General features: G+C 41.2%; 1 protein-coding gene across 1 annotated transcript; it reads left to right on the top strand.

The window, feature by feature from the left end:
• creb3l3l (cAMP responsive element binding protein 3-like 3 like) lies at positions 1 to 8953 on the top strand. The gene is made up of 10 exons (XM_024002755.2): positions 1 to 164; positions 1274 to 1411; positions 2424 to 2814; positions 3736 to 3842; positions 4975 to 5067; positions 5694 to 5800; positions 6022 to 6090; positions 6218 to 6302; positions 6975 to 7068; positions 7306 to 8953. The coding sequence occupies exons 2-10, from the start codon at positions 1274 to 1276 to the stop codon at positions 7725 to 7727; spliced, it is 1506 nt and encodes a 501-aa protein (XP_023858523.1). The 5' UTR covers positions 1 to 164; the 3' UTR covers positions 7728 to 8953.
• The last annotated feature ends 2778 nt before the right edge of the window (positions 8954 to 11731 follow it).

Genomic DNA, 11731 nt, shown 5'->3' with positions numbered 1-11731 from the left:
GCAATTTCTGTCTTGTTGGAACTGCAAGGTGATTTCATCAGGAAGAGAGTAGTCATACTTGAGAGTGTACTCTACGAGACCTTACAGACAGTAAAGGCGAATAGACAACGAAAATAGCTTCACTCGAATGCTATTCTAACTTGTCAGGCAGTATACTGAGAAAGGTAAGTATATTTGAGACATGATAAATTAATGCTATTTATTTTATTAATAAACGAACACATACAACAACGACCACGCCCTCAGCAATATTTGCACCATTAATCTGTCGTGCTGGCACATTACTAACGTTATAACGTTAGCTGCTGTCAGTTTAAACATGTGTAAAGCCGTGGTGTGCAGTTTATGACCATCGATTCCTTATATTTTRTGGAAATGTTACGTTCAGTTATTTGTCAAATTTGGTAGGTCATGGAACATGCATTGGCTGGTCAATTATGCAGCATATGTTGCTTTGGCAAGCAAACAGTAGCTAACTAACTAGCCTATCTACTAACCCTTGTGTCTGCACTGTCAGTACATCATGTTTCTATGCTAACAATGCTCTTTCTTGTCGGTAACGATAGCAAGATAAACTAGGCCGGCAACAATGTATCTGGCTAACGTTACCTAGCTAGCTTGCTAACTAACCATCGGCCTACTGAGCACAAACTGGTTTACATTTATTTGTGAGCTAGATTTTTCGCAGCAGAGGTTCATATCAAATGTGAGTTCTTCATCCAGATTTGAAGTGCAATATTATCACGAACATTTTATGCCGCGTTCATGTACTAGTCAGAATTAGGAAACCAGGAAATCTCTGACATGCTTACTTGTTGTATTTATTCGCCTGCCGCGTTCAACGAATCAGCAAGTCGGACCTTTCCGAGTTTCTTAGTTTCGACTTGCATATGAACGCGGCAGTAAACTGGCTTGTTTTGTTGCTTCTCATGTGACAAAGGGGGAAGTGGGCGGGGCGATGTATAAGAATGAGGTCATTGATGGGAGCGCGCAGCTGTATACTGGGTGGGGGCTGCCGAACACTAGTTACTGGTGTCAACTCTCACTTTAGTCTCTCCAGAATTTCTCATGTCCAGAATTTACATGTCAGAGAATTTAAAATTAAAGATACAGTTATTGGGTAGGATATTCCAATATATTTGCCTTTTTATTTGAACAAGAATGAGTTCAGTCACAATTCTCTTATCACACATCATTGAACTGGACCTGCCCACAAACCAAAGTCTTATGTTTCCTGATTATAATGGTGACATTGCTGATTCTGTTTTCCCAGATGTCAGTCACTGAGGATCTTCCTGATATGGATGGAGTGGATCTTCTGGGGATCCTGTGCCAGTATGGAGAGACTGGAGCCAATGATCCCTTCTTCACAGATGGGAATGGGCTAGAAAACTGGCTCGCCGAGCAAGATGTATGTCTCCCACTTAGGAATAAAACTGTTTTATGTTTGCTAAACAATAGGCTAATATAGTTTAGTAATTGTCAGGGAACAAACCATTAATTTAATGGTATGTACTAAAGCAGAATAATTTATTTGATCGTTTTACATCAATAATGTGATAAACTTCCTTATAGTGCTGAGCGATTAACTGAAATATCAGTTATTTTTAGATTTTTTATAACAACTAATTGTACCGACGTTGGTTCAATATTTTCAATTCTATTTTGTTTTTGTTTGGTGAGCTCGATGTGCAGTTCCTGTAGAGATAAATCAGATGAAGCCTGAACTGTGCGATGTAGTAGGGAGTTGTCGTTTCCAACAGGCCAATATTCTACATAGTTTAGTGCAGAAAGCTTGGTAATTAACTACAATAACCATAATCCATTGCGCGCCCGCTTAAACTTGTCCGGTCTGAACGGAGCAGACCCGGAGACTGAGAGAACGTGCGATCGACAGGGATAGAACGTAGTTGTTTCACGAGCCTGAAAATACATTATCTAAGTAATTGACAGTTGGGTATTCAGAAGTCATATTTACTTTGAWCTACTAAAATAGTGATTTTGTCAGACAGCATAGGCAGCAGCTCTATAGAGATGAGATAATGACTTGGAATTAAATAATAGTAATAAATTAAAAAATATTTTATTAATGTAAAGTAATTTTACTAAATGATGGTTTCATATGTGATAAGCAGTAATGGGCAACCACTACCATCATGGGACTTTTATTAATTATTTTATAAAGTGTTACAGCATTCAACCCACATAATGCAAAGTGCATTTAATATCTAAAAAAAATTATCAAAATCGAAAACCCTGATTTTCTTTTTATAATCGACCGAAACCAAACCGACTTCAAAAAGCACTAATTGCTCAGCACTACTTCCTTACTTTAAAGCACAATAACTATTTTTCACATTTTCTTTTTGTGGAATAAACAGTCATATTGAATGGACACCAACATCCTGCTGTGTTTGTTGTAGATGCTGACAGGCATGGACACTGAGGACTTCCTGTCCAGCCTGCTGGAGGGAGAAGACAACATGGCCGCCTCGTGTGCTTCACACTCTCCACTGGGCAGCGACAGCGGCATCTCTGAAGACAGCAGCACTGGGGGCGTAGTTGGCCAGAACTTCCTGGCCTGCCCCAGCCCCCAGGGGAGTGACAGTGATACCGCACCCAGCCCAGAGTGCTCCCAGCCCAGCCCGGGCTACTCCGACAGTCCCCTGATGGCCCTGGAGCTCCAGGCTGAGAGCCCTGAAGCCCTGGCTGTGCAAACGGACCACAGCTACTCTCTACTTCAGGGAGGAGACATGAATGCTCTACAGAGTGTGAGGGCTGAGAAGCCTGACATGGATGTCTTTATTGATCTGGGTAAATGTTGATCTAGACCTTTATACTTGTCTAACAGGTTCATAGCTTTGGGTGGTATGAATAGTTGAATGACATCAAATTGGCTCTTGACAATTCAACTAATTGGATAGTTTGTTGGTAGTTTGAGCATCTACAGACTAGCTTTGCAAATKAAGAGGTTCCCAGGTGTGACCATACAAAACACACCCACTAGCCCAGCTGGTCATGAATCGTGAATAATGTAGCACACCAGCCAATCAACTATTGTAATGGGGAATTTCCAGGTGAAACAAAAGGAGAGCAGTCGTTGATAAAAATCTATCCGAAATCAATCTGGTTTATTACAAGTTGCAACAGTCAGGGAGACACATCCAGAACAGAAGCAGAGAAAATGTCTAGCTGGCCTCTTGGAGACATGCCATTTTTAATTGTAATCAGACGGTACCAAGTGGTCTGTAAGCGCCAGCTGAGAGCCTTGTAGGAAGTCAAAATCGAATGCGGTAATGTTGTCAGCTGCTACAGAATCACACCGTGTTTCACAGAATACAGTAATAATCAGTGTCCTTGTACCTCCAGTCTGGTGTCTATCACTATCAACAGAACCTTACTTGAACAGAACACTGGAAATCATGTGTATTACAGAAAGCGAAAACTTAAATATGTTAAGTATTGTGTTAATCACTCTTAACTGAATATGAACTATATTAATCTTAAATATTCCCATTGAAACTATAAAGACCAGTTAGATTAGCACCACCTAATTCCAGCTATCTCTTCCATGTTTTGGGGATTAAGTCTAGCAGATTTGAGTCCAGTCACTAGACTCGTGTCCTTGGGCTAGAAGATTTCAAAAGAATATCCTAGTAAGGTTTGAGAACTTTACTGTTCATGTGAACAGATTTTTTTTAATTTGTTGTGTTTTTGTGCTCTCCTGTTCATCAGACGACCTGGACAGTGAGGGGATGGAAGTGGAACAGATCTATTCCAGTGAAGAACTTCCCTGTTCTCTCGCCATAGAGGACTCTACACAGAACAACAAAGCTGATCTGGTGAGTTTCACATAATCAAATTAGTATTATAGACGAGGAAACAAGATGATCAAGTCTTGGAAGATGTAATCCGGGAAGGCTATTTTTGTTTTGTTGACGAAGAGGAGGTGAGGAGCGTCGCCCAATGTGGTACAACAAAAAAATGGCAGTATATATCCTGTTGTATCGCATGTCTGTTGTTTGCAGTAACTTCTTTTGATGTAGTATCGCAAATGGAAGTGGCAGTTTCACCATTGTTAAACTTATTGCCAACTCATTGTTTTAGTAAGAATGGCATTGATTGTACATTATTTGAGTACATCATTTGAGTAYATCAGGGTTCCCCAACTGGCTGGCTGAATTTGGCCTGCGGGTGGTTTTATTTTCCCCCCCTCCCCAATATGAACAATTATTTAAAACTGTAACAACACCAGGAAATTGCATCAGTTATTTTAATTTTGGAAATCTGTTTCCAAGTATTCCCAAGCATAATAGAGAGATTGTATACAAATGTAAGCAAGGTTTGAAATGTTTTAGTCAAATATCGGTTTGGCCTTGTGGTCAATTTGCAGTCTCAATCAATCAAATGTATTTATAAAGCCTTTTTTACATCGGCAGATGTCAGAAAGTGCTTATCCAGAAACCCAGCCTAAAACCCCAAACATCACGCAAGCAATGTAGATGTAGAAAGAACAGTGGCTAAGAAAAACTCCCTAGGAAGAAATCTAGAGGAACYAGGCACTGAGGGGTGGACAGTCCTCTTCTGGCTGTGCCGGATGCCGATTTATAAGAGTACATGGCCATTAATGCCAGAGTGTTGTTCAAATGTACATAGATGACCAGCAGGGTCAAATAATAAGATGTGTGAGAACATTTTGTTAATATACTCCAGGGATCATTAACTAGTAGATTCAGCAAATTATTTGTAATTATGTTCTGGCCCCCTGACCAGCCGCTCAAGAACATAATAATTCTTCCTAGGTTCCTGCCTTTCTAGGGAGTTTTTCTTAGCCACTGTTCTTTCTACATCTGCATTGTTGCGTGATGTTTGATGATCTCACAAGACATAATCTTTGTCACAAAGTGGTGTACATGTGGCCTTGAGCAGATCTTCAGCACATCTCATTAAAAAAAATGTTTTTCTCCCCTTTAGTTCCAGTTCAAGGAGATTGTTCTGACTGATGAGGAAAGGAGACTTCTCGCTAAGGAAGGAGCAACCATACCGTCCTGCATGCCTCTTACTAAGGTCATTTTCTCCATTGATTTATTACAAATACTTGTTGACGCGTTGGAGACCAACCTAGAAACCATTGTAAACATTGAACTAATTGGCATTCAGGGAGCACCCCTTAAAAATGACAGCCAGGGAGGTGTGACACAATCTACCCAATTTGTTGCTACTTTAGAGTGTTGAGCTTGCTAATATGAAGGGATAATCTATCAGAGGAGGCTGGTGGGAGGAGCCATAGGAGGATGGGCTCATTGTAATGGCTGGAATGGAATAAATGGAATGGTATCAAACATATGGAAACACGTTTGACTCTATTCCATTACAATGAGCCCATTCTCACCAGCCTCCTCTGTAATCTATGTTTCATATTTGGCCAGTGAGCAGAAAATGTCTATTAAATAATAGAAATCTCTCCTGCACGCACGTTTGACTACAGCGTAATTATTTTTTGACTTTTTTTCAAAATGAAAAAAAATTAAATGCTGAATCACTTCCAATCAAACCAATTGAGAAACCATCCCAGATAGCTTGTTTGGCTCCAGCAGTGTGACGGCAGACTGCTCCTCAGCACTGTGCACTATCCGCTCAATCATGTCAAGCATGTGATGGGTAGCCATTCCTCCTCTCTCTCTTTGTCGCAGGCGGAGGAGAGGACCCTGAAGAGGGTGAGGAGGAAGATCCGCAACAAGCAGTCAGCCCAGGAGAGTAGGAAGAAGAAGAAGGTGTACGTGGACGGCCTGGAGAACAGGTGAGAGAACGAATGGCGGGATCTCTGAAAATGAATTGAAAGCCAGCACACACCGTACTAATAAAGTATTAGTCATTGTATGATTGATTTCACCATTTCACTTCACCAATGTTGAGCCTGTTATGTCTTCATTGGGTCAAAATGTGTTTGTGTGTGTCTGTGTGTGTGTAAAGTAGAGTTTGATTGGTTGATTGACTGAGTTATTGCTGATTGGTGCCTAGGGTTTCCATCTGCACTGCTCACAACCAGGAGCTGCAGAAGAAGGTCCAACAACTGCAGAAACAAAACATGTAAGACACCACTGCTGTTATCATGATTATGGAATGCCTGTTGTTATGATAAGCATCAGAGAATKAACGTTTATAGACTAATATTGAGAAAATGTCCAATGGGTATCATTATTCTCCCCCTGTCCAGGTCTCTGATAGAGCAGCTAAGGAAATTGCAGTCCATGATGAAGATGTCGACCATGAAGACAACCACCACCAGCACCTGTGTCATGGTAAGAGGACTAACACAGAGTAGATCTTAACACTCACACCGCCACATATCCTTTGTTTGGGATGCTGGGAATTAAAACTAGTAGTAAAACTAGTACTGAAGGACTCCCACGTACAAGTTTACATCTGCAGATGTATTTGGTTGACATTTTGGTTCTCAACCTTTTTCAAATTGAAGTTCAACATTAACATGGTGGGTGCTACATCCTGTTCTTTTAGGTTGCCACCTCAGCCTGTGTTGACATTTTTATAGCTTCAACTGTTTGGGACATTATAGCCCAACCCTGATTGAGGCTTGCTTGTGGATTCATATGGTGCTCAAGGAGTGCCTGCCTGTACTGTACTAGTGTATTTTATGTAAGTGTTCTATTGAGGCCAAAGCAACTTGGAGTACCCATTATTTTGTCCCACTGCCAAACAATGGTATGTTGGAAACATAAACCAACAAGTGCTTCGGTTAACAAAAGACGAGAGTGCTGCTTGGGTCCGTAAAGATGAGAATTATATTTCTTATAGAAAAACAAATGGAAGATAACGTTTTTTTTACACAGTAAAATACGTTTTTGCATTCRTCTTTGTAGACCGATGTACCTCATCTACTGGGTTTGTAAATCTGGGTCGCACACACCACATTTTTAACAGCTATCTTACGTTTTTTTCCCTTCTCTTCTCAGGTGTTCCTGCTGTCTTTCTGCCTCATCATCTTCCCCTCTGTCAACCCGTTTGGCCGCAGCCCTGGACAGAAGGAGATATACACCCCCTCTTCCGGTAAGTCAGGAGAGAAGTGTCGTCTGAAATGCTAAAGCTATGTCTAAACTATGAATAACATGTTCTTCTGTTGAAAATAACATTCATTTAGAGTATAAAGAATAGCTATGTATACAACAATAAACAACATCTAAAATTGTTCACAAATATTTCCTGTCTCTTCCTGTTAAGGTGCTGTATGAAACATTGTGTAAGAATTCAGAATACGTTAACAAGCCTTTTCCCTCTGAACTGTAGTTGTGTCCAGGACCTTGCGCTCCGTGGCTGTTGATGACACCCCAGACCCCTTGCCCCTGGCTTACTCTGAGCCTGTGGAGGAAACTGACAGCGCTGAGCTGCCCCCTTTCAGCCTCCTGCTAGGGGCCATGGTAGAGAACCCCAAGGCAATGTTCACTGGAGGCCAGAACCACACACCAGACTACCAGAAGGTGGAGCAGTCGGAAACAGAGAGCGGAGTCAACAGCAACTCGTCTGCCGACTTCCCCAAACCAGGTCAAAACGAGCTGAAGCCGGGGGCCGGGCCCGGGGGCCTGCAGGAGGGATCCAGAGATCCAGTGGGAACGCCTGTGGCCTACGAGGTTCCAGGGACCAAGGAAAACTGGATCGACAGGAAGCCAACGTCCATCATTATACAGCAACACCGCTCGGATGAGATGTAGACAGAAGAGCCCGATTTGAATCAACTAACAGAGGGAGGAAGGGGGCTAGGATGAAGAAGACTAATCAAAGGTTTCAGTTGTTATTGATAATGTTGATTGAAACTTGGTGGAAAAGGGTAGTAGATGTTTTGTTATCACAGTATTCCCCCTCTATCTGTTCCTCCTTCTCCTGGTGATACTACTTTTCCTCTTTGAGCACTTTGTTCTGATGTTCCGTTCCAGTGGTAGAATGGACTACTGAGATTTCCATTGTTATCCTCTCATCAAGGGGGGGGGTGGTGAAGTACACTATGAAAGGGAATAGTCATCTGTTGAAATCGCATGACTGCTGAAGACTTTAAAACACAAATTCTCTCTTGAAAAACAAAACGATTAATTCTTGCCATCTGTGTTTTTGTGTCTCGAACAGGTCTTGTTGCTAAGGTCTTTGCTAACGAATGACCAATTCCTTCCATAGCGCATGTCTAGTCCTCTGCTAGTTTACTTTGCACATTCAGCATCCATAGTGTAAATGTATACTCATGATGCTAGATTAGTGGTTGATCTGTCTGTATACTCTGCTTTAGACATTGCAGGACATTTGGCCATTTGGATTTTGTGGACATCTTTTGGTATTTTCCTTGTAACAAGGGTTTTCATGCTCTCTTTTGTGTTTTCTTTGTTTTGCTTTTAGCTTGTTGACAAATTTAAATGACTGAAAATGGGAGTGCTCTGGAATTAGTCCCCATTTTCCAGTGCCAGTGACGGAACTGTGACTAGTTTTGACCTTTTTAGGTAGGAGCTGTTTGAGTCCTGCATCCAGTGGTTCACTCTGGACCTACAGTATGTTTACCCCTTTGTAAACCTCTGGACATCATTTTAAGTGTATGTCATATGGAGAAGTGACATTWAAAAAAATAWATATATTAGCTATGTTAATTCAGTGTTGCAGTATAACTATACTCAAGTGTAATGACCTGTCAGTTCATTCAGTGAGGCATTTTTGTTGTCTTTTTTTTTCTTCAGTTCAGTGAATTATGAAATCTAAATGGTATTGGAACTCTTTGTTATTTTTGATATGTCAAAGGAGAGATTAGATGTAGTTTAATCATGTTGAAAAGAAGCACTGATATGCCATAGTCCGAAATTGGAATGTATATAGGCTGGAATGATTGTAATGTTCGTTTTTAACAATTAATGTATGACATTCAACGTCACTATTAAAAGTCCCTTTTTTAAAAAATGAATGATTGTCATGTTTGGTGCTACTGACCAGGGTGCTGAAACAATGCTTACACGTGTGCTGTTTCTTTGTGCAGAAATTGGTGTTACCACAGTTTGTTAGATCTAGCTATATGTTTTATTTTCTGGGGATTCTCCCAAGGTCTAGTTCAGACATTGGCAACCCTGTTCCTGAAGTGTCGCACTTAGGCCAGTGATTGACTAAATACATCACACCTGGTCTTCCAAGTCGATTAAATCAAAAACATGAAATGCCTACCCTTGGTCTAGTTGTGTAAACCATGTTTTGCTCCAGTTTAGTTGGCTATCTTCAATACAAAATGCTAATGGAAATAGTTTCTTCGTTGGAAAACAATTACCTGAGGTATGAGGTTATTTCCGTCTCATGAGATAGGTTTGTTAAAATATTGGCTACATTATTGGGTCATCATGGAAATGTTATGAAAGTCATGGCCACTAGAAGCTATAGAAGCTGAGCAAGATGCTCATTTGGTATCATCTATCAAAATGGCCTGAAGTAGAGGCTTCTCAGCCCACCCAGTCAGCAGAAGCGCAAGCCTGCGTGGAGGCAGGAGGAGACAACTGGGCTGCTAATTGTTTTTTGGGCTGCAAAGCTCAATGTCAAAAGTCTTCTAAATAAGTATGCAGTTTTTTTTTTTACTAACGTTGACGACTTCCGCTTATTACTATTATAAGATGGTTAAGCTTTTGTTTTAGTAAATTGGGAATTGACAGCCATTGGGCCTAATAGTTACACATTCAATTCCACCTCCAACAGTCCTCTGCATACTACAATTACACTTAATTCTTGCTAAGTAGAAATGTGTTCAGACATCTGCAAATTGTTAGCCTGAGTGCCAGTCTGTGCTATCATGCCAAAAATACCTGTCACTCATTGTCATACCAAAATTGAGCAAGTTTTAGTTGAAACGTGCACTTTGACTGTAGAGTGCAAGAGCACAAACAGATCTGGGACCAGGCTAGCAGATCTGTGCCCCTCGTTTAAAACAATTGTGCTTCACTAGAAACATGTTTTAAAGATGGGATGCATGTAGGAAGGGGTGGAGTGAAGAAGGTGTGATGATGGATACTGGAGTATTTGAGTGGATGGAGGGATGAGGGGAGGTTGGAGGGGTGGATGGAAGTATAGGATAGTGTGTGATAGCATCATTGATTCAACACTTACAACAGAAGAGTGAATAACAGCACATGATCGCCACTTTCTATAAGGAATAAATTACTCATAATTGTGTCATCATGAGTCTTTGTTACTCAACAACGCTATGTCTGGCAATGTAGGGTAAAGGTCATTATCATTTACTACCACCGGGTGGCGCCTTCAGCACAGTTTTGTAGAGCTCTGCTACCCGATTCGAGTCTGACAGCCCTGACATATGAAGGGTTAGGGCCTGGCAGGGCCAGTTTATTTCATCAATAACTGGGCTACAGGCAGGGCTCGGGTATCACTAAATTGATCGCTAACATTTTGTAGTTGAGCCATTTGCTTGTGCTTTGCTGTATAGTACAGTGATATCTGACTAAGATCATAACATGGTGTCAGACGTACTTAAACCTCGTCAAATATAAAACAGGAGAGATTATTTCACAGAAAATAAGAATGTTCCTTGAGTTTTGTCAGAGTTTCGGGTGACGAAAAGTAGCTGATAGCTAACTGCTGTCTCTGCAGAGCAGCCCACGCAGAGCCTGTTGCTATGGAAACTCACAGACTCAGAGCAGCCATGAGCAGAGTGCATGCAGAGTGAGTTGTGCGCAGGGAGTGAGTGACAGACAGATCGGAGCAGCTTATGGATATACTAATGGAGGAAGTTATTTCTGATTTAGAGCATCGGGCAGGGCAGGGCCGGGCCTTAAATTTGGCAGAAGCAATCCGGCCTTGGTAGGGTAGGCCCTTAACGTCGCGGGCATGGGTAAGGCTTCAAATTCATGCCTGTGTAGGGCTCAACCATTTTAGCCATCCTTTAACTAAGGGGCAACACTGTTTTAAATGATGCCTGCCTATGTAGAACTATTGTAGCCCTATATCAGATCTAGTAATAGTCACTGTATTATAGTTTCACAATCGTATCTATTATCTAACTTTCTATTGTTAGTCCTAGTAGTCCTAGTAGAGTGAAGTACCTATAGGATTGGCCATGAATTGTATTCCAATTTCAGTGCTCAGTAGCCTAGGCCAGAGCTAATAGTTCATGAGATGGCCTATCAAGTCGTTATTCGTAGGCGACTCTGACAGATGAGTAAAAAGGGAGTGTGGATAGCAGACAAATAGTTTATAACTGTTAAAGAGCTAGTATGTTGAATATTTCAACGAGCTATCAGACGTATCAATCAAACAATTCATCAGAATGATTAAAGAGTGAAAGGGCCAGCCTGTGCCACTCTTAATCCCTGTTTATACCTGGTTCTAACATGCATCCTTTGTCCTGATCTTGTTCGCATTCTGATTTTGCCCACATGTCCAGACAGGTTTGGACAATTAAAAGACACATTGTGGTCTGATTGTGATCAGATCTTCCTGACCACCTTCGGAGGTAGTTCGGCATTGTGTCTGGATACCTTACAAGTGAAGACGGATCTGGACAGTGAAACCATTTAAATAATCCTTTTCCGCCTTCTAAAATCATTGACGGGTGACACAATTGACTTACGGCATCAATAGGTGTCTTAAAATAAATAAATAAATATTATTTTGTAAGAATAGCTGTCAAATAATTTGCATACAGGGAGGGTCCAGGATGTGGGTCACAATGTCGACACAGTGTACA

Source organism: Salvelinus sp. IW2-2015, linkage group LG15, assembly GCF_002910315.2.
Source record: "Salvelinus sp. IW2-2015 linkage group LG15, ASM291031v2, whole genome shotgun sequence".
In the NCBI taxonomy this organism is placed as follows: domain Eukaryota; kingdom Metazoa; phylum Chordata; class Actinopteri; order Salmoniformes; family Salmonidae; genus Salvelinus; species Salvelinus sp. IW2-2015.
The sequence above is the reverse complement of the archived record's forward strand: the minus strand, read 5'-3'. Positions and strand labels throughout refer to the sequence as shown.